Source organism: Cyprinus carpio, chromosome B18 (assembly GCF_018340385.1).
Source record: "Cyprinus carpio isolate SPL01 chromosome B18, ASM1834038v1, whole genome shotgun sequence".
In the NCBI taxonomy this organism is placed as follows: Eukaryota; Metazoa; Chordata; class Actinopteri; order Cypriniformes; family Cyprinidae; genus Cyprinus; species Cyprinus carpio.
Window position 1 is genome coordinate 11,357,396 of NC_056614.1, and position 19,956 is coordinate 11,377,351.

A 19,956-nucleotide genomic window follows, 5' to 3' on the forward strand; every position below is an offset into this window, starting at 1 on the left:
CACATTAATATCATTCATCTAAAAAAAAGAACAGTTAGAGTTTTGGTAACATAATATCTGTGTGTGTACTGTGTATATTTACTATGTTTATATAAAGACACACACATACAGTATATATTTAGAAAATATTAACTTTTTTATATTAACAAAAAAACATCCAACATGTATATATTTATGTTAATATAATTTATATTATATATATAAATATATTTAATATATAAACATAATATATTTTTCTTAAATATATAAATGCATGTGTGTGTATTTATAAATACATTTATATATACATAATAAATATGCACAGTACACACACATATATTATATACACAAAAACTATTTTGGATTTTCGTTAACTTCGTAAAAAAGTTTGGAAATTGATAAAACTAAACTAAAAGTTTATTTCTCTTCTGTACACATAAACAACACTAAATTTTATACACACAGTTTAGTTTTCAGCCTTCTTAGTTTAACGGAAAAAAAAACAACCCAAAACTATCTACCAAAAATAATGACCCAAAAATCAGTCATCTGATTTATGTTGTCTGAATCTGTAAAGTTACCTGCTTCATCAACGGATGATACATGACAAGCAGTAATTATCGCGACCTTGCTGATTTACTGGCAGATTTTTGAAACAAGTAAAATATTAGATTAAAGAGACCCTTTTTTGAACAAAACAGCATGAGATCCTCCAGGCATAATGGTTGTCTTGGTATAAGTAGTCCCACCTTTAAATACAATCGTCCAACCATCGCCCATTCCAATTCAGGCCACGAGTCTTATTTGTGTTGGTGGACACCCTGTAGCACTCCTGTCTGTCTCATCAGTCTTGTACTGCACTTATCCTACTGTCCCATAAAATGCCTCAGCGTGTGTGTGAGACAGTGACTGTAGCTGTCAGGCCTGAGGGACAAGAGAGAGACAGAGGACAGATGAGAGCTTTGGCTTTGAGAGCGCCTGCAGTATTTATGCTGCTGTGAGTCAGGCAGGGAGAGAGGAGAAATATGTATCGCCCACTCACCTACACACACACACACACACACACACACACACACACACATGGAGCTACTTTATTCTGTCCCATCCTGCATTGCCGTGGCAACGTCACATTGAGCCCTTTCCATCCCCTTTGACAGCACAATCTGTTTCACCCACTCTCCTCTCGTTTACTCTTACACTCGCTTTCCTCTCTCTCTTTTCCTGTCTGTCAAACATGGACATGTCTTTGTTATTCTGTGTCAATACAGCTGAGATCCACATACATCTGTAGATGTGTGTATGTGTTTGATATAATAGTGTGGTCTGTGCATTCAAACGCAGGTGTTTTGGGCAAACGGAGGCAAACAGATGGATCCTTATGCAGCTCTCTCGTTCTCCTTCACTAAACATGTAAATATACAACAGGAAATGCTTATGTCCACTCATTATGTGCTTCAGATAGCATTATGCGTGTGTGCAAACATTTTGCCCTGCTCTCTGACCTTAGAATACACTTATAATGTTTCTGATTGGATGAGCCATGTTTGAAGCCATTATATGATATGCTGTGATTGTGATCTCTGTTTCTGTTTGTATGTGCTGATTGTGATTTGTTAATGTTAATAGCTAAATTAGTTAGACTTATTTATTTTACACTTTGATGATTAATATATGTAGTTGCTGAACACTGCTGCCATTTATCAAATTGCTGTTGACACAATTTTTAGAAGGATGCATGATATTATATATTTTATTTATTGTATCAGTTAATATGTAAATGACTGTTCATGCTAATATCCCCTATTGTATTTTTACATTTAGATTGCCTTAACGCTCACTTAAAGTTAAGGTTCTGCCATGTTAGCAAACCTTCAGCTAAATTTTGCAGGCAAGAAAGGTCCATTGTCATTGTCATTGGTCAAAGCACCATATTCTCATGACCAACTTGAACATGAGCAAAATCTGCTACAGGAACTTTTTCACCCCCAACTATCAATTTTGTGATTGAATTCCTTTTGAAATTATTGGATTTTGCCTGTGAAATTTTGCAGTGGAACAGTAAATGGCCTCATATGTGAACCTGGACCACAAAACCAGTCATACAGAAAAGTTGAGTAAATAAGCTTTCCATTGATGTATGGTTTGTTAGGATAGGACAATATTTGACAGTGATACAACTATTTGAAAATCTGGAATCTGAGGGAGCAAAAAAATCTAAATATTGAGAATATTGCCTTTAAATTTGTCCAAATTAAGTTCTTAGCAATGCATTATGTTTAATTATGTTTTGATATATTTATGGTAGGAAATTTACAAAATATCTTTAATGGAACATGATCTTTACTTTATATCCTAATGATTTTTGGAATAAAAGAAAAATGTATAATTTTGACATGTATTTTGGGCTATTATACCTGTGCTACTTATGACTGGTTTTGTGAATCATGGTCACATATTTAATCTTTAAAAACACTCAACATTTATTATTTTAATTGAATAATGGAATAAATATAATCATTAGCAAATCTCAAAATGAATATCTGTTTTTTTTTTATACTGTACATTATAATATTGTAATACCTACATTTATTTGTAGCATTTGAAATTATTGTAGTGTTTTATGACTAAGGGATCTGTTGTGGGCAGTATGGGTTGAAAAGCTTTGAAAAGTTTCCACCCTGTTCTCTCTCTCTCTCTCTCTCTCTCTCTCTCTCTCTCTCTCTGTCTCTCTCTCTCTGTCTCTCTCTCTCTTATGTATGTGTGAGTGTTCTTCAGAGTGTGTATTGGATGTGAAATGTGCCCTGTCGGTCTGTTCTGTATGTCACTGTATGATTTGTTAAAAAAAAAAAAAAAAAAAGCCTTTGTTGACATGTAAAGCACCTTTCATATATCACCAGCAAATTAAAAGGCATAGTCAGCAACTGTGCCCTTGATAGTGGAAACACACACACATATACACTGTCCCTCTGATGTATGCCAATTTTACCTTAGGTGATACACAGCTCAAAGTGGCCAAACTCTCAAAGACACACTCACATTCTGTAAATGGCACCTCAATCATTCTAGCCTAGACTTTCATTTATATTTCTTAACAAGTACCTGTTATGAGCAGGAAGTCTGCATTAATATGACTACCGTGCTCTGTCTGTTCAAACACACTCTCTCGATCATTATTATGTTCCTTCACGCTCTGTTCATTCCCCTCCTGACTTCCTCTCATTCAGATCAGCACAAGACTCCTTACACTTGAAGGTCACTAGAACATTTACATTTACATTTAATCATTTAGCAGACGCTTTTATCCAAAGCAACTTACAAATGAGAACAATAGAAGCAATCCGACCAATGAGAGAACAACAACAGTATACAAGTGCCATGACAAGTCTCAGTTAGTCTATCACAGAACCCGTTGCAAGGTTTTTTTTTTCAAGAATAGGATAGCAATAAGAATAGCAATATGGTCTGTGAAGCTTAACTGATGATCCATCACAACTCCTAGGTTTCTGGCTGTCCTGGAAGGAGTTATGGTTGACGAACCCACCTGTATATAGTAGTTGTGATGTAACGATGGGTTAGCTGGAACCACCAGCAGTTCTGTCTTAGTAAGGTTGAGCTGAAGGTGATGGTCATTCATCCAGCTAGAAATGTCACTCAGACAGGCTGCAATGCGAGCAGCTACCGTCGGATCATCTGGTTGGAATGAGAAGTACAGTTGAGTGTCATCAGCATATCAGTGATAGGAAAAGCCATGCTTCTGAATGACAGATCCTAATGATGTCATGTAGATGGAGAAGAGAAGTGGTCCAAGTACTGGGCCTTGAGGAACCCCAGTAGCAAGAAGTTGTGACTTAGAAAATTCACCCCTCCAGGACACCCTGAAGGATCTATCTGAGAGGTAGGACTTAAACCACAGGAGTGCGGTTCCAGAGATGCCCATCTTTCTGAAGGTGGACAATAGTATCTGGTGATTAACTGTGTCAAAATCAGCAGACAGATCCAGCAAGATGACTACTGAGGATTTTGAAGCTGCTCTTGGCAGTTGCAGGGCTTCAGTAACCGAGAGCAGGGCAGTCTCAGTTGAGTGGCTGCTTTTGAAGCCAGATTGGTTGCTGTCCAGGAGGTTGTTCTGTACAAGAAACAGAGTGTTGGTTGAACACAACTCGCTCAAGTATCTTTGCAATGAATGGAAGAAGGGATACCGGTCTGAAGTTTTCTAGAAGTGCTGGATTTAGAGATGGTTTCTTAAGCAGTGGGATTACCTGAGCCTGATTAAATGCTGAGGGAACTGTACCAGAGTGAAGAGAGGTGTTTATAATGTGAGTAAGTGAAGGTATTACTGAAGAAGAAATCACTTGAAGGAGGTGAGTGGGAATAGGATCAAGTGGACAAGTAGTAGGATGACTGGACAGGATAAGTTTGGAAACGTCCATCTCTGAGAGTGGAGAGAAGGAGGAGAGAGAGTGTGTATTAGTCGTTATAAAGTTATCATCAGTCTGCGGTGTGGAGAATTGGTCACTGATGGTTCTTGTCTTATTTGTGAAGACAGTTATCATCGTTGGCTGTAAGAGTCGATGAAGGAGGAGGTGGAGGCGGACTAAGAAGAGAAAAGAAAGTTTTGAAAAGTGTGCGAGAGTCAGGACAGTTGTTAATTTTGTTGTGGTACTATGATGTTTTAGCAGTGAAGACATTTGCAGAGAAGGAAGAGAGGAGAGACTGATACACACTGAGGTCAGTAGAGTTTCTTGATTTATGCCATTTCCTCTCTGCAGCCCTGAGTTTAGAGCGATGTTCACGGAGAACATCGGACAGCCAGGAGGCAGATGGGGTGGTGCGTGCTGGTCTGGATGACAGTTGTCCAAGCAAGAGGTCAGAATGGAGCAAAGAGTGTCAGTAGCACTGTTCGTGTCCAGTGCTGAAAACTGAGTGAGTGAAGGAAGTGAGGATCAAACCATAGAGGATAGACGAGATGGAGAGAATATAAGTCAGAACTGTGAGAAAAAAAGTCAGAATTGCGAGTTTATATCATGCAATACTAACTTTATTTCTCAGAATTGCAAATTTATAACTCGCAATTCTCAATTCTGAGAAAAAAGTCAGAATTGTGAGATAAAAAGTCGCAATTACCTTTTTTATTCAGTGGCGGAAACGGGCTTCCACATGGTTTTTTTTTTTATTATTATTATGTTTTCATGTTTTTTTTTTTTTTTTTTTTTGTGTGTGTTTTATTGTGTTAGTTAGCTGGATATTTTAGTTATTTTTAACCTAATCAAAATAACCCAACTGAAGTTGGATTGAGATTCATTGAAAAATCATGATTTTTGAAAACTTTTATCTGTTATGTGTTTTAGCAAATGAACTTTTTATATATAGAAAATTCTTTGTGTGCTTTTTATATACGCTTCATATCCTCGTTTTAGTAAAATCTAAATTAGGGACCTATTCATATAACATGGTCATGATTTACATAAACAAAGGAATTAATTAATAAAACAAGAAAATTCATTCTTAATTTGTGGCCACTATAAGTGTATTTTTGTCTGAATGTCACGTGTGGGACTATGTAGTTTTATATTTTTAGCCTATGTGTTTTAAATATTATTTATTCTTGTGATGGAACAGCAGAGTTTCCAGCAGCCATAACTTCAGTCTGCAGTGACACATGATGAACAAAGTTGTGCTGCTTAATATTTTTGTGGAAACCGTGATACATTTTTTTTTTCAGGATTCTTTGATGAACAGAAAGTTCAAAAGAACAATCTTTTATAACAATTTAAATGTAATTGTCACTTGTGCGCTTAATATTTTTGTCAAAAGCTTGATACAACATTCTCTGATGAATGGAAAATTCAAAAGGATAGCATTAATTTGAAACAGAAATATGTTGTAGCATTCAGATTTGATCACTTGAATGCATCCATGCTGAATAAATGTTTAATTTCTTAAAAAAAAAAATATCTTACTGGTCCCGACAATATATTCACAACAGTTATTTGCTTGAATATTTTATATGTATATTTTTTTTGTAAGATTTAAAAAATTCTCTTGAAGTTTTCTTTACATTTTTTTTTTTATTATTTTATATGTGTGTGTGTGTACCTGGTTTTGTACAGTATAAAAACCATTACGCCTATGGAATGTCTTTATAAACCACAAATGCAAGTGTGTGTGTGTTTTATATGCAAATTATACAGCAATATATTGACTCCATAAACACACTTTTGCTGGAATATAAAGCAAAATATTACTAAAGTTAATATGTAGTTTTCAGCACATTATTACTGATGCTTGGAAACTATCATGGGTTATTTTTGCCATTACATGATGTTGAACAGCAGCTAACATGTTAAGTTTGCCAGGCTTAAAAATGCACATCAACATCAATACATGTAAAAATGTCCAGTGCCAGCATAGCACTGGCCCTCTCTCCTTAGGGTTGGTAATGAGACGTTTTCTTCAGAATAATTTTGATTCTATAAAAGCATGAAGTTTCATTAACAACAATACCAAATTGTCAAAGCAATACATGATGTGCTGAATGTTCTGGGGTTGCATATCCTAAAGTGAAAAATACCTGATGTGAGAACCCCTCTTTTGAACAATTAACATTATTTTCCCACTTTGGGTTATTATTATGGTTGTGGTGGTATTGCTGCAGCAGCTCCAGGTGTTGTTTTAAACCTCTCTCTTTCTCTGTATGCTACAGAACAGTGTGTTCCGTTTGCAGTAATTACACCCGTGAGATTGCTCAGTGAGATCACACACCTCTCGTCAGACTTCTACTCGTTACCACTGAAGCATGTGTAGAACTGAGTTGCATGTATGAGAGAAATGATGAGGCTGTGTTTATGTGGGATGCGGGTGACAGTCTTTCTGAATGCAAACATGTGCAGTGTGAAGAGGTCACGCTCTCCAAGCATCTGCCTGTTAGCGCTATCTTCTTATATCTGTTTAGTCTGTGGATAAATGCAGTTCTTTATGTATTCAGTTTTTTGAGCACAGAAAACTTTCCAATCTCTTTTTCATAATCTCACTCACTTTAAGGCCACTGGACATGATTATGCATGATTATTCTGCCTTTTTAGCTCGCAAACAAAACACTTCACACCACAATCTCAGCTTTCAGGGAAAAACAATAGTTCCACCCGCCATCGCCATCAACTCTCCAATTTATGCTGCTGTTTGTTTTTGTTGTATAAGGCGTTTCATTTACTTTACTTTTCAAACGTTTTTAAAATCCATATGGTGGAACAGTAGCATTGTGAAATATTATTACAGTTTATTAAGTTTTAATATTTATTTAAAAGTTATTTGTGTCACATGATCCTTCAGATGTCATTCTAATATGCTGATTTGGTGTTTAAGAAACATTTATCAAATTGGACAACTCAGGATTATTTTTTTTTTTCAGGATTCTTTTATAAATAGAAAGTTCAAAAGAACAGCATTCAGAGTTTTGTAGCATTATAACTTTTGATCATTCTTTGCTCAATAAAAGTATTAATTTAGCCTATTTCTTTAAAAAATAATAAATACAATCCTGACACCAAACATTTGAATGGCAGTGTATATAACCGGGAAATATTAAATTTGTTTGTACAGAACGCAGATCTCAGTCAGCATCCAAATCACCTATAGGCAATTTTAGACAACCAATCAGTTGTCATAGAGCAATTTTGCATGTATTTGAGTTGTGTTGGTATTTTTCTGTTGTTAGATGTATTCATAGAAGCCTCCAGTGATTCTTTCAGTCTGTTTTCAAGTATGTGGTACTGAATCTGTGAAAGGAAACTGTGATGTTAAGTTCCAGCATCCCTGAGATGTCTTGCCAAACAACCTGACGGGCACAACACTTTTACAGGAAACGTGCTTTGAATATTTCTGTTGGAATATCAGACTTTGGTCAATAGTACTCTTCTTATGTTGCCTACCTCTCTTTCACCCTCGGATGCATAAATTATTTAAACACAAAGAAAAAAAAATGTTTTACAAAGCAAGAATATAATAATCTTTTTTTCCTTTTTTTTTCTTTTTCAAAAAGATACATTTTGAGAGTGGACACCATGTGTTCAGGATTATTTTTCAAGCTAACGGTGATTTGTAGCATTTAATGTCCTTTCAAAACCATCAACAAATTGTTATGGACTTGAGAAATAATAAATGATGACCTTGTCCAATAGAAAATATTACAGATTAATATAATAACAGAGCGGTTTGAACTTTGAAAGACCTTTTGCAAACCCACATACAGACACACACTTACACGTTTACAAAATTGTGTCTGCGTTGTATTTTCCCTACAGCTCCATTTCTACACTGTTAAAAGAATTATGAAAATAATAATAATAATAATGTATATATGTAATGTAGAAATGTAAACTCTTACATTTGGTTACCATATCCTATACTGTAAAAAAATAAAAATAAAATAATAATAATAATAATAATTGCCTTATGGATTTAACTGTAAAATACCATTTAAAAAAATATAGGAATTACTGTATAATGTTACAGGGGAAATTATATAAAAAAGACATTCCATAAATCCATGACTGACACATCAAATATGATTTTTAAATAGATTTTTTATTTTTAATAGCTTTGCTTATGTCTTATTAGTCTTATTGTCTTATTTGTGTCAGCAGTAATGTACATTCAAGTTTTGTGTTAGATTTTATGGTATTTTGTTCATGTTTATTGCATTATTTTAGTGTTGTTTCAGTGTTTTGTCTTTGTGTATAACCCTGTGCGTATTTTTGTGATCAGGCCAAGTAGCGTAAACTCTGATTGATCATGTGACTTTCTATTCTACCACCTGTATTATTATGGTAGTTATCAGTACATTTTAAGGTTAAAAACTCAGATTTGTTCAAGTATAATTGCAAATTAACATTACTATAAATATACAGGCACCAATATGCCATGCCATAATACCTGAAACATTATCCCTAAGAAATTACACTAAATCTCTGGAAACTGCAGCTACTGTAAACTACTGTAAATACAACATGATTTGTTTTTACAGTGCATAAATATGAACATTTATAATAAGTATTTAATTGCACAATGTAATTCAAATATCCTTCTGAAATTTGTGAAATTATTTAAAATATTCCTAGATTGTTGTTTTTTGGATCTACTGTGGATACATTTTTTAATTAAAATGCTAAGTGCACAGATGTATGCATGGTATATGGTGTTGTCTGGGGTGGACAAATGTACTTTTATTATGGTACATAAACTTCACCAATTACAATACCTCAAATGATGTGTTGTTTTTATTTCTTATTTTTACTGATATGAATGACCTTGAATTGAAGCCATAGATATTGTAGAGGTACCTCAATGCTTTCATCTGACACATAAAAAAAAAAAACAATGTATAAAGAGGCAGTTAAAAAATAAATTATGGGACAAGGTCACCAAAGCCATGTTGCTTTTAATGAAAAATCACACCTTAATGGTGAGAAATGGCTTTTAAAGCTTTGTCTTCTGTAGTGGACATCAGCATCTGAGGGTTTTGGTTGCTAGTGAAAGTCAGATGTCCTCCGAAGGATTGTGTTTACAGGATCAATGACATTAAAGAGGGAGTGAGTGAGAAACAGAGATAAAGAGAGAAATGGTCTCAGGGGAGGGATAATGAAGTTATACAAGGTCAAAAAACAGGTAATTTAAGAAGCTCCCAAGGCGATGTGTTGTTTGTCTTTAGAGGTCTTCCTGTTTCTGTCTGTGAACAAGCTTTATACATTTCCCAATACTTCCATCTTCATTTCTGTGCAGTAATAAAAACCGTTTACAAACCAGTGGTTTTGATTGCTGCAAAGAATCAACTTTATACTCTGTCCTCAGACACTTGGTTTTACACACATTTCTTCCATTGTGTCATTCTCATTTACCCCAGCAATTTTCCAGCAAGGTTGCCATAGTGATTTGAAATAAGTAAATCTGCATAACAGATTTCTCTAATGTATGGCATCTGTCATTTTGCTGTGGGGAATATGGTTGCTTTTTTAGTGTTGTGAAAGATCTGATTGTGTTGCTCAGCGTTGATTGAAAGGGTTTAAGAAATAAATAATATAGAAATAGCTTAGGCGATAAATTACCCCAAAATTAAAATTTGTCATCATTTAATCACTCTTGTGTTGTTCCAAACCTGTATAAGTTTCTTCTGCTGAACACAAAACAAGATTTTTTGAAGAATGCAACCAAACAGTAAACGGTAGCTATTGACCTCCATAGTATTTTATTATTATTAGTAGTAGTATTTTATTATTATTATTATTTATTTATTACTTATTTATTTTTGGCTACCGTCAACTGTTTGGTTACTCATATTCTTCAAAATATCTTATTTTGTGTCCAATAACTGAAAGAAATACATACAGATTTGGAAGTGGAAGGCGAGTAAATTATAATTTTATTTTATTTTTATTTTTATTTATTTTTCCTGCCATGAGAATATTTCCTCTGTCTCCACAACAAAAATTTAACATTTTTAGTATTTTAAGTATATTTTATAGTTGGAATTTAATTTAATTTCATTTCATTTCATTTCATTTCATTTCATTTTTAAAAGGCCCCACCACAGTAATTATACACAATATTTATACATAATATTAGTATAAAGATGTATAGATTTAATATAAATGTTTTTAATTTAATTTAATTAGATTTGATTAAAATTGTCAAAATAAAAAAAAAGTCAATTTACAAAGCAATTGAAAGTAATTTTTGTAATTATTCTTAGTAGGTAGTCTTGTGTGTCACATGAGGACACCAAGACATTTTACAATGATGAACGGCTAGCTCTTTTTCAGCAGGGGCGCCCCCTAGGGGTGGCCAGGGGTGGCCACGCCCCTAGGATGATTTGCAGTGGCTACTATTAATTTAAATCGATTTTAAATCTATTAATTTTAGATCTATATAATTTATATATCATTTAATATAGTTACTATCACACGAAGAATGACTTTTTTCTCCAGAAGTCTGCATAATTGCAAATGTGACATTGATTTTATATTAACAGTTCAATAAACAAGAAGTTAATATCAAGAGTTTTACGTTTTAGACAACATATTCAGTTTTTGCGCTCTATTTCTAAAAACAAAAATCATTCCAAACACAGCCACTGCCACTTGCCTCTCTGAGCAACATGATAGTGTTTCGTTCCTGAATGAATCAACCGTTTAAATGATTCGGTTCAATCGCAATGACTCACTTATTAACAGTGACTCGCTGCCACCTACTGGCTGTTTTAATTTCACATTAATTTAAGGTACCATTTCATTTTTTAAACAATTTCAAACATCAGTTTTCAATGTTTTATGTTTAAAATATCAAAACATTATTTATTAATTTGTAACTCCAGGTTAAAGTATTCCATGTCCCTCAGAGCTCCATTAAACAGTGTGTAAAAACATCTAAATGGCACTTCAGATGCAGTTTCTGTTTTCTCTGCATTGCAAAGATCAATTGTGTTGATACTGATTGCATTTGCTTGGTAACAGCCCAAATGCAAGTGTCTGACTTAAAAGATGGTGCACACTTTTAGAAAAAAATGGCGTAAGGGTTAAAAAAAAAAAAAAGCCTCAGCTGTCAGCACACTTAGAAATAAGATATCAGCACAATAACACACACAGCAAAATATTGTCTAATTTTCGTTATCGATAAAATCCCAGAAATCACAGAGATATAATTTTTTTGTCAATATTGCGAACCCTTTATTTATTTATTTATTTTTTGATGTGCCACCCCAAGATTTACTGTGGCCTCATCTGGCCACCCCTATTAAAATTTTCTGGGGGCGCCACTGTTTTTCAGTGCTTAATGAGGCACCAGGACTTTAAACATCTTAAGCTCTGTGAGTCTGAGTGAAATGCTAATTTGTAGTGAGCTGAACTGAAGAAGAATATTTGCCTTTGCTGTAAGATTGCATAGAAATGGACTCCATTCTTCACTTCACTTCATTTTTCATGGAGTTTAATGTTCATGCATGTCCTAAGGCGCAGTGTTTGTGTGTGCATAAATGGGTTAGGTGTTCATAGAGTGCTGTGGAGTGAGTGTCTATCTGTCCTCCCACACTGTGGAGAACTGAGAGAGATTTTTCCTGCCCTTCGGTCTTTTTCACCTCATTTTACGTCACACCAGGGTCCAAATGTGCTCTTTCTCACACATACTGTACACACAGCAGTGAACAAAACTAAGGCATTGCGCCTTTAGGGTTTATGTTTGTTTGTAAAGTTATTATGGATAAATCTATAATGTGGCAAAACTGTAGCAAATACAGTCCATTCCTCTAGTGGGCAGCATAGAGTGTATTTATGTATAATTGCACCATTCACTTCCCATAAATGCTTTATTAAATCCTAAGCACCCTGCATGCAAATATTTCAATATGTTAACAGGACTAGGAACAATCAGTGGTTTTTGGAAATCTTACTATAGCTAATTGTAGTCTCATTTGTGTTAAAATTTGTGTACACTTTGCACTTACCCTGCACTTACCCTGCACCTTATAAGATCATCATAAGCAATATTACCCACAATCATCTGCTGTTTATGCAGTCAGTAATTGGATATACAATATACCCAGTGGTCCCTGTTGATTTGGGAATGTAGAAAAGTCAATAGTGCTTCAGCCTTTGGGATCACACAGTGAGTTTTTATCATTCAAGCTTCAAAATATACTCTGTAATCTCATTAGTTTAGTCAAGCAGTGAGGTATGGGTGTCTGGAAATAAATAGGGTTTTCAGACACCAGGGATACTGATGGCATACAGGGTTATGTAATGGTGACCCTCTAAGGGTTATTTGAAATGCCGGTGCAGGTGAAATTGACATACATATAAACAACATGTCAATGTATTGTATTGGTCAAGTTGCAGCGTCAAAAAAATAACTGCTGTCATTTACTAGTATAAGTTTTCATTTCATGCATAAAACCGGCATGCATCTGCATGATTACATGGGTTTTACATTCACTTACCTGAAATGCACAAGAAAGAGGGCAGGTTATCCCTGATCTTGCCGTCATTTTAGACTTATGTCACATTCACATTCTGTTAGTTGTTGTGTCTCTGTGCAAGGTTTTGGCTTGACTGCATGGCTGTAACAACCTTGAGAAAGAAATGACCTGGAATTCCTAATCCATTCTCAAAAATGGTATCAAGGTGATGACAACCAAAGATGCTAGCGACAGAGTGAAAAGAAATTGTAATTTGTGTGTTTTAAGCACCCATAGTCAAGGATTTCTTGTGCAAATACATTACATTTAAGTGACACTAATTTTATTATTGTTTATATATTTTTTATCACAAAGGAATGCCACATTAACTGTGTGATTTAACACATTCCAATTTTAGACAAAAAATGTGTGCAAATAAAAATCTATGCCTACAGTTTAATCAGTTTATTTGATCAAAAACACAGTAATATTTTGAAATGGTATTACAATTTAAAATAATTGTTTTATATTAATATATGTTAAATTGTAATTTATTCCTGTGATGGTAAAGCTGAATTTTTAGCAAGGGGTGGGGGGCATTGGGGGGGGGGTCAAACTTTTGAATGCAAGTGTATATTTTGACAGAATTATTCAAAAGTTTGCAGTCAGTACAATTTTGATTTAAAACTGAGGAAAATATTTTTGTGATTTACTGAAAAAAAATAAAATAAAAAAAATAAATTTTCTTTAATATAAATTCCACTTGCAACAACATTATTTTAGTGTGGTTACAAAATACTTCTCGGAAACACTGTATATTTGCCAAAGTATAAACATTATAGACCCAAAAAAGCTCCATGGCTAATAAATGGCTTTTCCTGTGGGAAAACCTCTGTAAACTTGCCTTCTTTTAATTACATCTTAATCTTTCCCATAAGTCAATTTTTGAACATGCATTTTCGACCAATCAGAACGCAAGCTTAAGTTTTTATTCTCCAGTGAAAAAAAGTCTTTCCCCAGCCACATTAGCAGAGAGGTCAAAGGTGTCAGTGCTGTTGAGGTCAGGGAGAGGACAGAGGGATCTCGTCATACTGTGTTGCCATGTCTCTGATGCCATCTCTATCGCTTGCATAGTAATTATCCTCATTGTTCTGATACAGGTTCTGATGCAAATCAAACACTATTGTTAAACGTCTTTCAGTGGTTGATAGAGAATCACCACCCCCACACCACTCAAAAGAAGTCCTCTAACTCATGTACAACTGGACGCTCAGCTACTGATTGAGTATTTATGGTGTGAAATGGTCTGTGGAGTGCAGCTCATCCGGAGAGTGGCGTATGTTTACCTGAATTTTTGAATACAGTGGTCCACAGCTTGGGTGGTTAATGTGCCTCATCTTTAATTGCACCCCTCTTCAAATATGTCCTGCTATTACCATGTATCACATGCAGAAACATTGGAGCCACCAGCCAGCGGTCATATATGAGTACCAAAATGGCTCAAAAAGGTGTTGTATGGCTCAAAGAATGATCTAGAAAAAAAACTGGGACAGAGTTGAGGTTGCTGGCCTGTGCAGTAATTGTTCTGTGATTCGTGGGGGTGGCAAAAATTGGATCTGAGAAATTAGATGTGCTGTCATGGCACTCGTTCACATGTTAATCACAATAAGTTTTTAGCTGACTATTACAGAACAATAAAACAGATGTAACTGCTGCTACTGTGAAAAATAAAAATTAGCCTTTTGTGGAAGCATTTTAATAGAAACTTATTCCACTCGCTGTGGTTTCCATAGACACAGCAGGGTACTTTGTTTCTAGGTGTCATCTTGTAGAGCTTCCTGGTTTAATGAGCAACTATCGGGTGAATGGTAAGAGTCATAAAATTTCCACTGCTCCATTGATCAGTATTGATTTGAGACCCACAGTTATAGCGGAAAGATTTAATGGCAAGCATATGAAACCAACACTGCACTAAGTGTGAGTGTGATCTTGTATCGATCAGTAAATTTACTTATAAGAGATGGAAGAGGGCTGGAGATTGCAGTTGAAGGCATTTTGGCATGAGGTACTTGACTGGTTAAAAGCACCCAGGTTTATTTAGTTATTTTTTTCCCCTTCAGTCTCATTTCCTTTTACACCATGTCACTGTTACACAAGCTCAGCAGTAACATCCAACTTTACAAGGGAAACATTGTCCCCAAAGAACTTTAGGTAATGCTAAGAATACTGTACAGGCACTGGGGAGTCATATATTAGAGTGATTCCAGATCGGGAGGTTCAATTAGCACTCCAGCACTCAAGCAGAGGTCAATTGATTTGTAATGGATTTAAATGAGGTCATAATAGTGGCAACTGACTCAAAGTAGCTAATATACTAGAATTAATAACAGAGACTGTCATGTCTCCTTTAATTTTTCTCAAATGTGTATGTTGGCTGTTTGTTTGATTATACTGTATATGTGTGTGTAGGTCTGTAGGTTTGTGTTGTGCTGAATAACACCAAATAAATTAGACACTAAAGTGATAAATTTATTGTTTTAAGGTTCACATTGAAAAACAGTGTGGGTCCTCTTTTTTTTCAGTACATGTACTAAGAAAGTACTGGTTAATACAAGGTAACTACATGGGTTAGGGTTAGGATTAGGGTTAGGGTTCAGTTCAGGGTTATTACCTAGTTATTACCCAGTTATTGTATTGTAATTACTATAAGAAGTATATAGTATGCACATGCGGAACAGGACTGTAAAATGAAGTGCTGCCAACATTGTTTAGATTTAATACAACTCTTCAGTTACCTTTATACCTCATTCCTTGCATGATAGGAACTTTGCAACTGTTTTAAAAAAAAATATGTTCTATAACAGTATGAATGTGTGTAGTACGAATACTACCCAAATTTACTACATTTACCATGCTCACTTTTGCTGTTATATTGAGGATTATGAATTTCATTTACTCAAACTGCTTTTCGCATAATACATATAGTATGGAAGTAGATGTATTTGGATGTAGGGAATATTTATTTGTATTTTTATTTTTTCAAACAGGTTTCCTAAACAAACCTCCCATCTGCAGTTGAACAAACAGGTAATTCTGCCTTAAACTGACAATATTGGTTGAGTCAGTGTTGATGGTTGGGATATTCAAACAAACAGACCAATGTATTGATAGTGCCACAATGCTACACTTTGTGTTGTAATTAGGCTTGGTTTATGTTTTTTTTTTTTTTTTTTTTTTACCAGTGCAAAATCAATATTTTTAAAATGGTACCGGTGCCTGAACCGATACTTAAAAAAAAAAAAAAAACCTGTACACTGGAGAAAAACATGGATTATCATATATCTGCTTCACATTTCTTTTAAGAGAAGTATTATTTTTCATATTTTTACCCAAAATTGGATGGATTGGCCATTAATCTATCGCTATGCTATAAATATATGCAATGTCTGTTTCACTCATACTGGACAACGGAGGGTGCCCATGCGCAGAAACTCCACATATGCAACTCAGAACTAATAGAACTCATGACGTTCCAGGAAATCATATCGGAATATAAAAACAAAATGGACACTAAACTTACAACAAAGATGTTGGATTTGTATTATCAGAGCTTTCCGAATTGTGTTCTCGTGATTTTTTTATCTGACACCACATGAATGCAGTATAATTTAACTACCGATCATGTGCAGTGATGATGCTTCTTACATGTGTTTCAGAGCACCAGAGGGTGAATATTTCAGCTTACAGCTCAGGCATTTAAGTGGCACTGAAAATGGTACCGGTCATAAAGGTACGGGTTTTGGTACCCAACCCTAGTAGTAATCAGCCAACAGATATCTTATTTGTAGTTGTTTTTGCATATTTAGCTCTGATACAAGAACGTATTTTAACCTAAAATTACACACTTAACCTTTAAAGGGCTTGAATAGGTTTTTAACCTCACTGATAACCTTCAAAAGATCTTTTAACAGCTTTCAATTTAGCATTTGTTGGTTTCAGGCTTAGCACTGAAAGAGTGTTGAGCTCATGTGTGCACAGGTGCACGAAACATTGCGCTTGGTCTGTGTCACAGACATTACGCTCCACAGCAGTGGAGCAAGAGTGCGATACGCTGGAAAAGAAAGAGAGCGAGGCAGATAAAAGGAGGTAGAGAGCGCTGTAAACAGACGTGGACGACTGCCTATTGCTCATTCCCCCAGAGCTGTAGCGCAGATGAAGCATCACTGCTGAGCTCACCAAAAAAATAAATAAATGGTTCTAAACAGAAAAGAGAGGAAAAGAGAGTAAACAGAAAAAGAAAAGGCAGGAAAGAAGCTCATTAGAAGCTCAAATTATTATCAGCTGAAGGAAGTGAATGAATGTTTGTGAGAGAGAGTGTAAGAAAAGAGGACGACCTCAGAAGAGAGGAGAGAAGTGTCAGCAGAGCTGTGGATTTATGCTGTCCGGTCTTGACATCACTCCCTCCTTTCCTCCTCCTCTCCTCCCCCCTTCAGCAGGCGGGCTTTTTGTGGCTGACCATGCGAGGATCCTCTCAGTGCTGCGGGAATCTCCTCTCCTCCTCCGGACAATTCTGCAGCTCTCATTCTGTGGCTCATTGACCCCGACGCAGCCTTAACAGTTGTATTTTTCACCGAGCAACGTCTTGGACAAGGAACAACGCAACTTTTGGACTGTTTAGACGCCTCCTTTTTCCTTGTGCTCAATAATTGATGCAGTTTCTCTGCTGCTGCTTTGACTGTATCCACAGGACGGGATCAAGGAGGAAGGTCGGGACTGTGACCCCCACATGATCCCTCAGTGTGTCCTCTCTGTGTTGTAGACTGCATCTTCTTCATCCTCCTCATCCAGCATGCAGGTCTCAATCGCTTGCACGGACCACAATCTGAAGGGTCGAAATGGGGACCATGGAAAAACGAACACCACCAGCCCCAACGTGGTGAACGCGGCACGGGCAAAGTTCCGCACGGTTGCCATCATCGCCCGGAGCTTTGGCTCTTTTACCCCACGCCACCACATCTCCCTCAAAGAGTCCACCGGCAAGCTCACCGGCATGAAGTACCGGTATGTCTCTCTCTCCCTCCTTAATACTTTCCTTCATTTCCATTTCTTCCATCCAGGGATCCCTTCACCTGTGGCTTTTTCTCTTGCTGGAATGGTGAATGGAGAATTGCATCCTCTCAAACTCTTTTGAGATCAGTTTTAAGATAAGTTATAAGTAGTAGTTGTTTAAGGGTTTGACATGATGTTTTGTATGAATTGTGGTGGTCCAGATGGTATATTTGTCCCTGTCCATCACTTAAAGGATGTTACTGTTCATCAGAGATAGAGTGTTTCATCAGTGTGATATATGGGTTTGACCCACTCTTGATCTCCTTGCTCTGTTCATCTTTGTTAGCTGAGCTCGCTCTGTTAGCTCTGAGTTCCTCAGGACAAACAAACCATAATTGTTTGCTATTCCATATTTACACTCTAGGAAGCACAGTTCTCAGATTGATGCTTCATTACGTGCTGGGAATATCCAGACAGTTGATTCTTTGGAGTGTTTCCCCTCTCCCTGTTCTAGGAGAGCATAATTATAGGTGTTTTTTCTTTGATTATTCATGATCATTTTCTATTTGTGATGTTGCTTGATTTGATGCAATATTTTCAGTGATTTCAGGGTATTTTCTACCTTCTCTGCTGCACATGTTCTGGATTCTGGTGGGATGTGCTGTGCCTGTGTGGGAGTGTGCGCAGGTGCCAGTGGTTTCTGAGCCTAATTGCAGAATAAACATTTCTAAATGCAAATGTTGTGTGGACCACATTAGTGTCTTTCACCTGATGTCCTGAATCAGCACATCACACACAGAACATTAAAGCAGTGGTCATGTTAGGCTTTAGGTTTACCAAATTACTTTGTACCCTGAAATGATGATGGCTCTAGGGCTTCTGTTTTTAATCATTTACAAATAATAATAATAATAAATGTACTATGTACTTTATAATCCTGCAGCATAGCAAACACTGCAGCTTTGATATTTGGTTAATTTGTGCCTTTTAGATTTATTAGTCAATCTTTATGCTACACTCTTGAACTCTTGGGTTAATTGTACCATCTCGTCACTGGGGCAGTACCTTCAAATGGACATGCTTATACTGTACCTTATTTACCCAAAAAAGTTAATAGTAGCACCTTATAAGGTTACATATTACTACTCTGAGGTACTAATATGCATATTTTAGGGGAACATAGTTGTCCCTTTATGGGCACTGCCACTGTGACAAGCTGTTATAATTACAAAGGTACAATTTTTGAATCGAGTTCACCAAATGTTAACTTTGGTACACATACGTATGAAAATTAATGGAAATTTCCAAGTGAAACAGAAAATACAATGAGGAAAAATATAGGGCATGACTTAATTTTATCCATTGGGAATTGACTGGAATGTGAGAAGTGACAGGATGTTGAAAGGGACAGGGTTTATGAAAGGGGATTGGATGGAAGGAGTTGAAAAATTGGACTTTTGGCAAGTTATTACATTTTGATGAAAGAATTATGAAGAAAAGCATTTGTCTTTGAAAAAGCATGCACTGAACCATGCACAATAAGATCAGGAAGATGTATTAGGAAGGAAAATAGGATCAGTTTTGATTTTAATTTTTATAGAATATCCTCTTACGTTGTGTGTATCTTATTATCTTATCTTATGAATCTGAGATGACATGCTATTCTCTGGAAATAAGTTCAAAGGTTTTTTTTTTTATTACTATAAGTGTCTGAGTAGATCAGATGTACCAAATTGGAACAAATGTATGTATGTGTGTGTGTGTGGTGAGTTTGGTGGTGTGTATCTGACAGTATACAGGCTGTAATGTCTTCTCTTTTGTTCCTTCTTCTGATCCTCTACAGTCACTCCCCAGAGATTTTTGACCTCAGACCAGCCCTGTCATTTCTAGAGATGGATATTTTGGTTTTGTCATCTGCCTGAGTACTCAATAGATAAATTAACCAAGTACTTTGGAGGTGGTGGGTCCATCTGTGCCATTATTTAATC

General features: G+C 35.8%; 1 protein-coding gene across 3 annotated transcripts in view; it reads left to right on the forward strand.

The window, feature by feature from the left end:
* kcnab1a (potassium voltage-gated channel subfamily A regulatory beta subunit 1a) overlaps positions 1 to 19,956 on the forward strand; it is a 144,490-nt gene that overhangs the window by 27,782 nt on the left and 96,752 nt on the right. Inside the window, exon 1 of one of the 3 annotated variants that reach the window (XM_042743817.1) lies at positions 16,552 to 17,980. The exons of the other annotated variants lie outside the window; for them this stretch is intronic. Within the exon in view, the coding sequence (XP_042599751.1) occupies positions 17,769 to 17,980 (212 nt within the window). The 5' untranslated portion in view covers positions 16,552 to 17,768. Of the gene's footprint in view, positions 1 to 16,551; positions 17,981 to 19,956 lie in introns of those variants that run through there. 3 annotated transcript variants of the gene reach the window in all.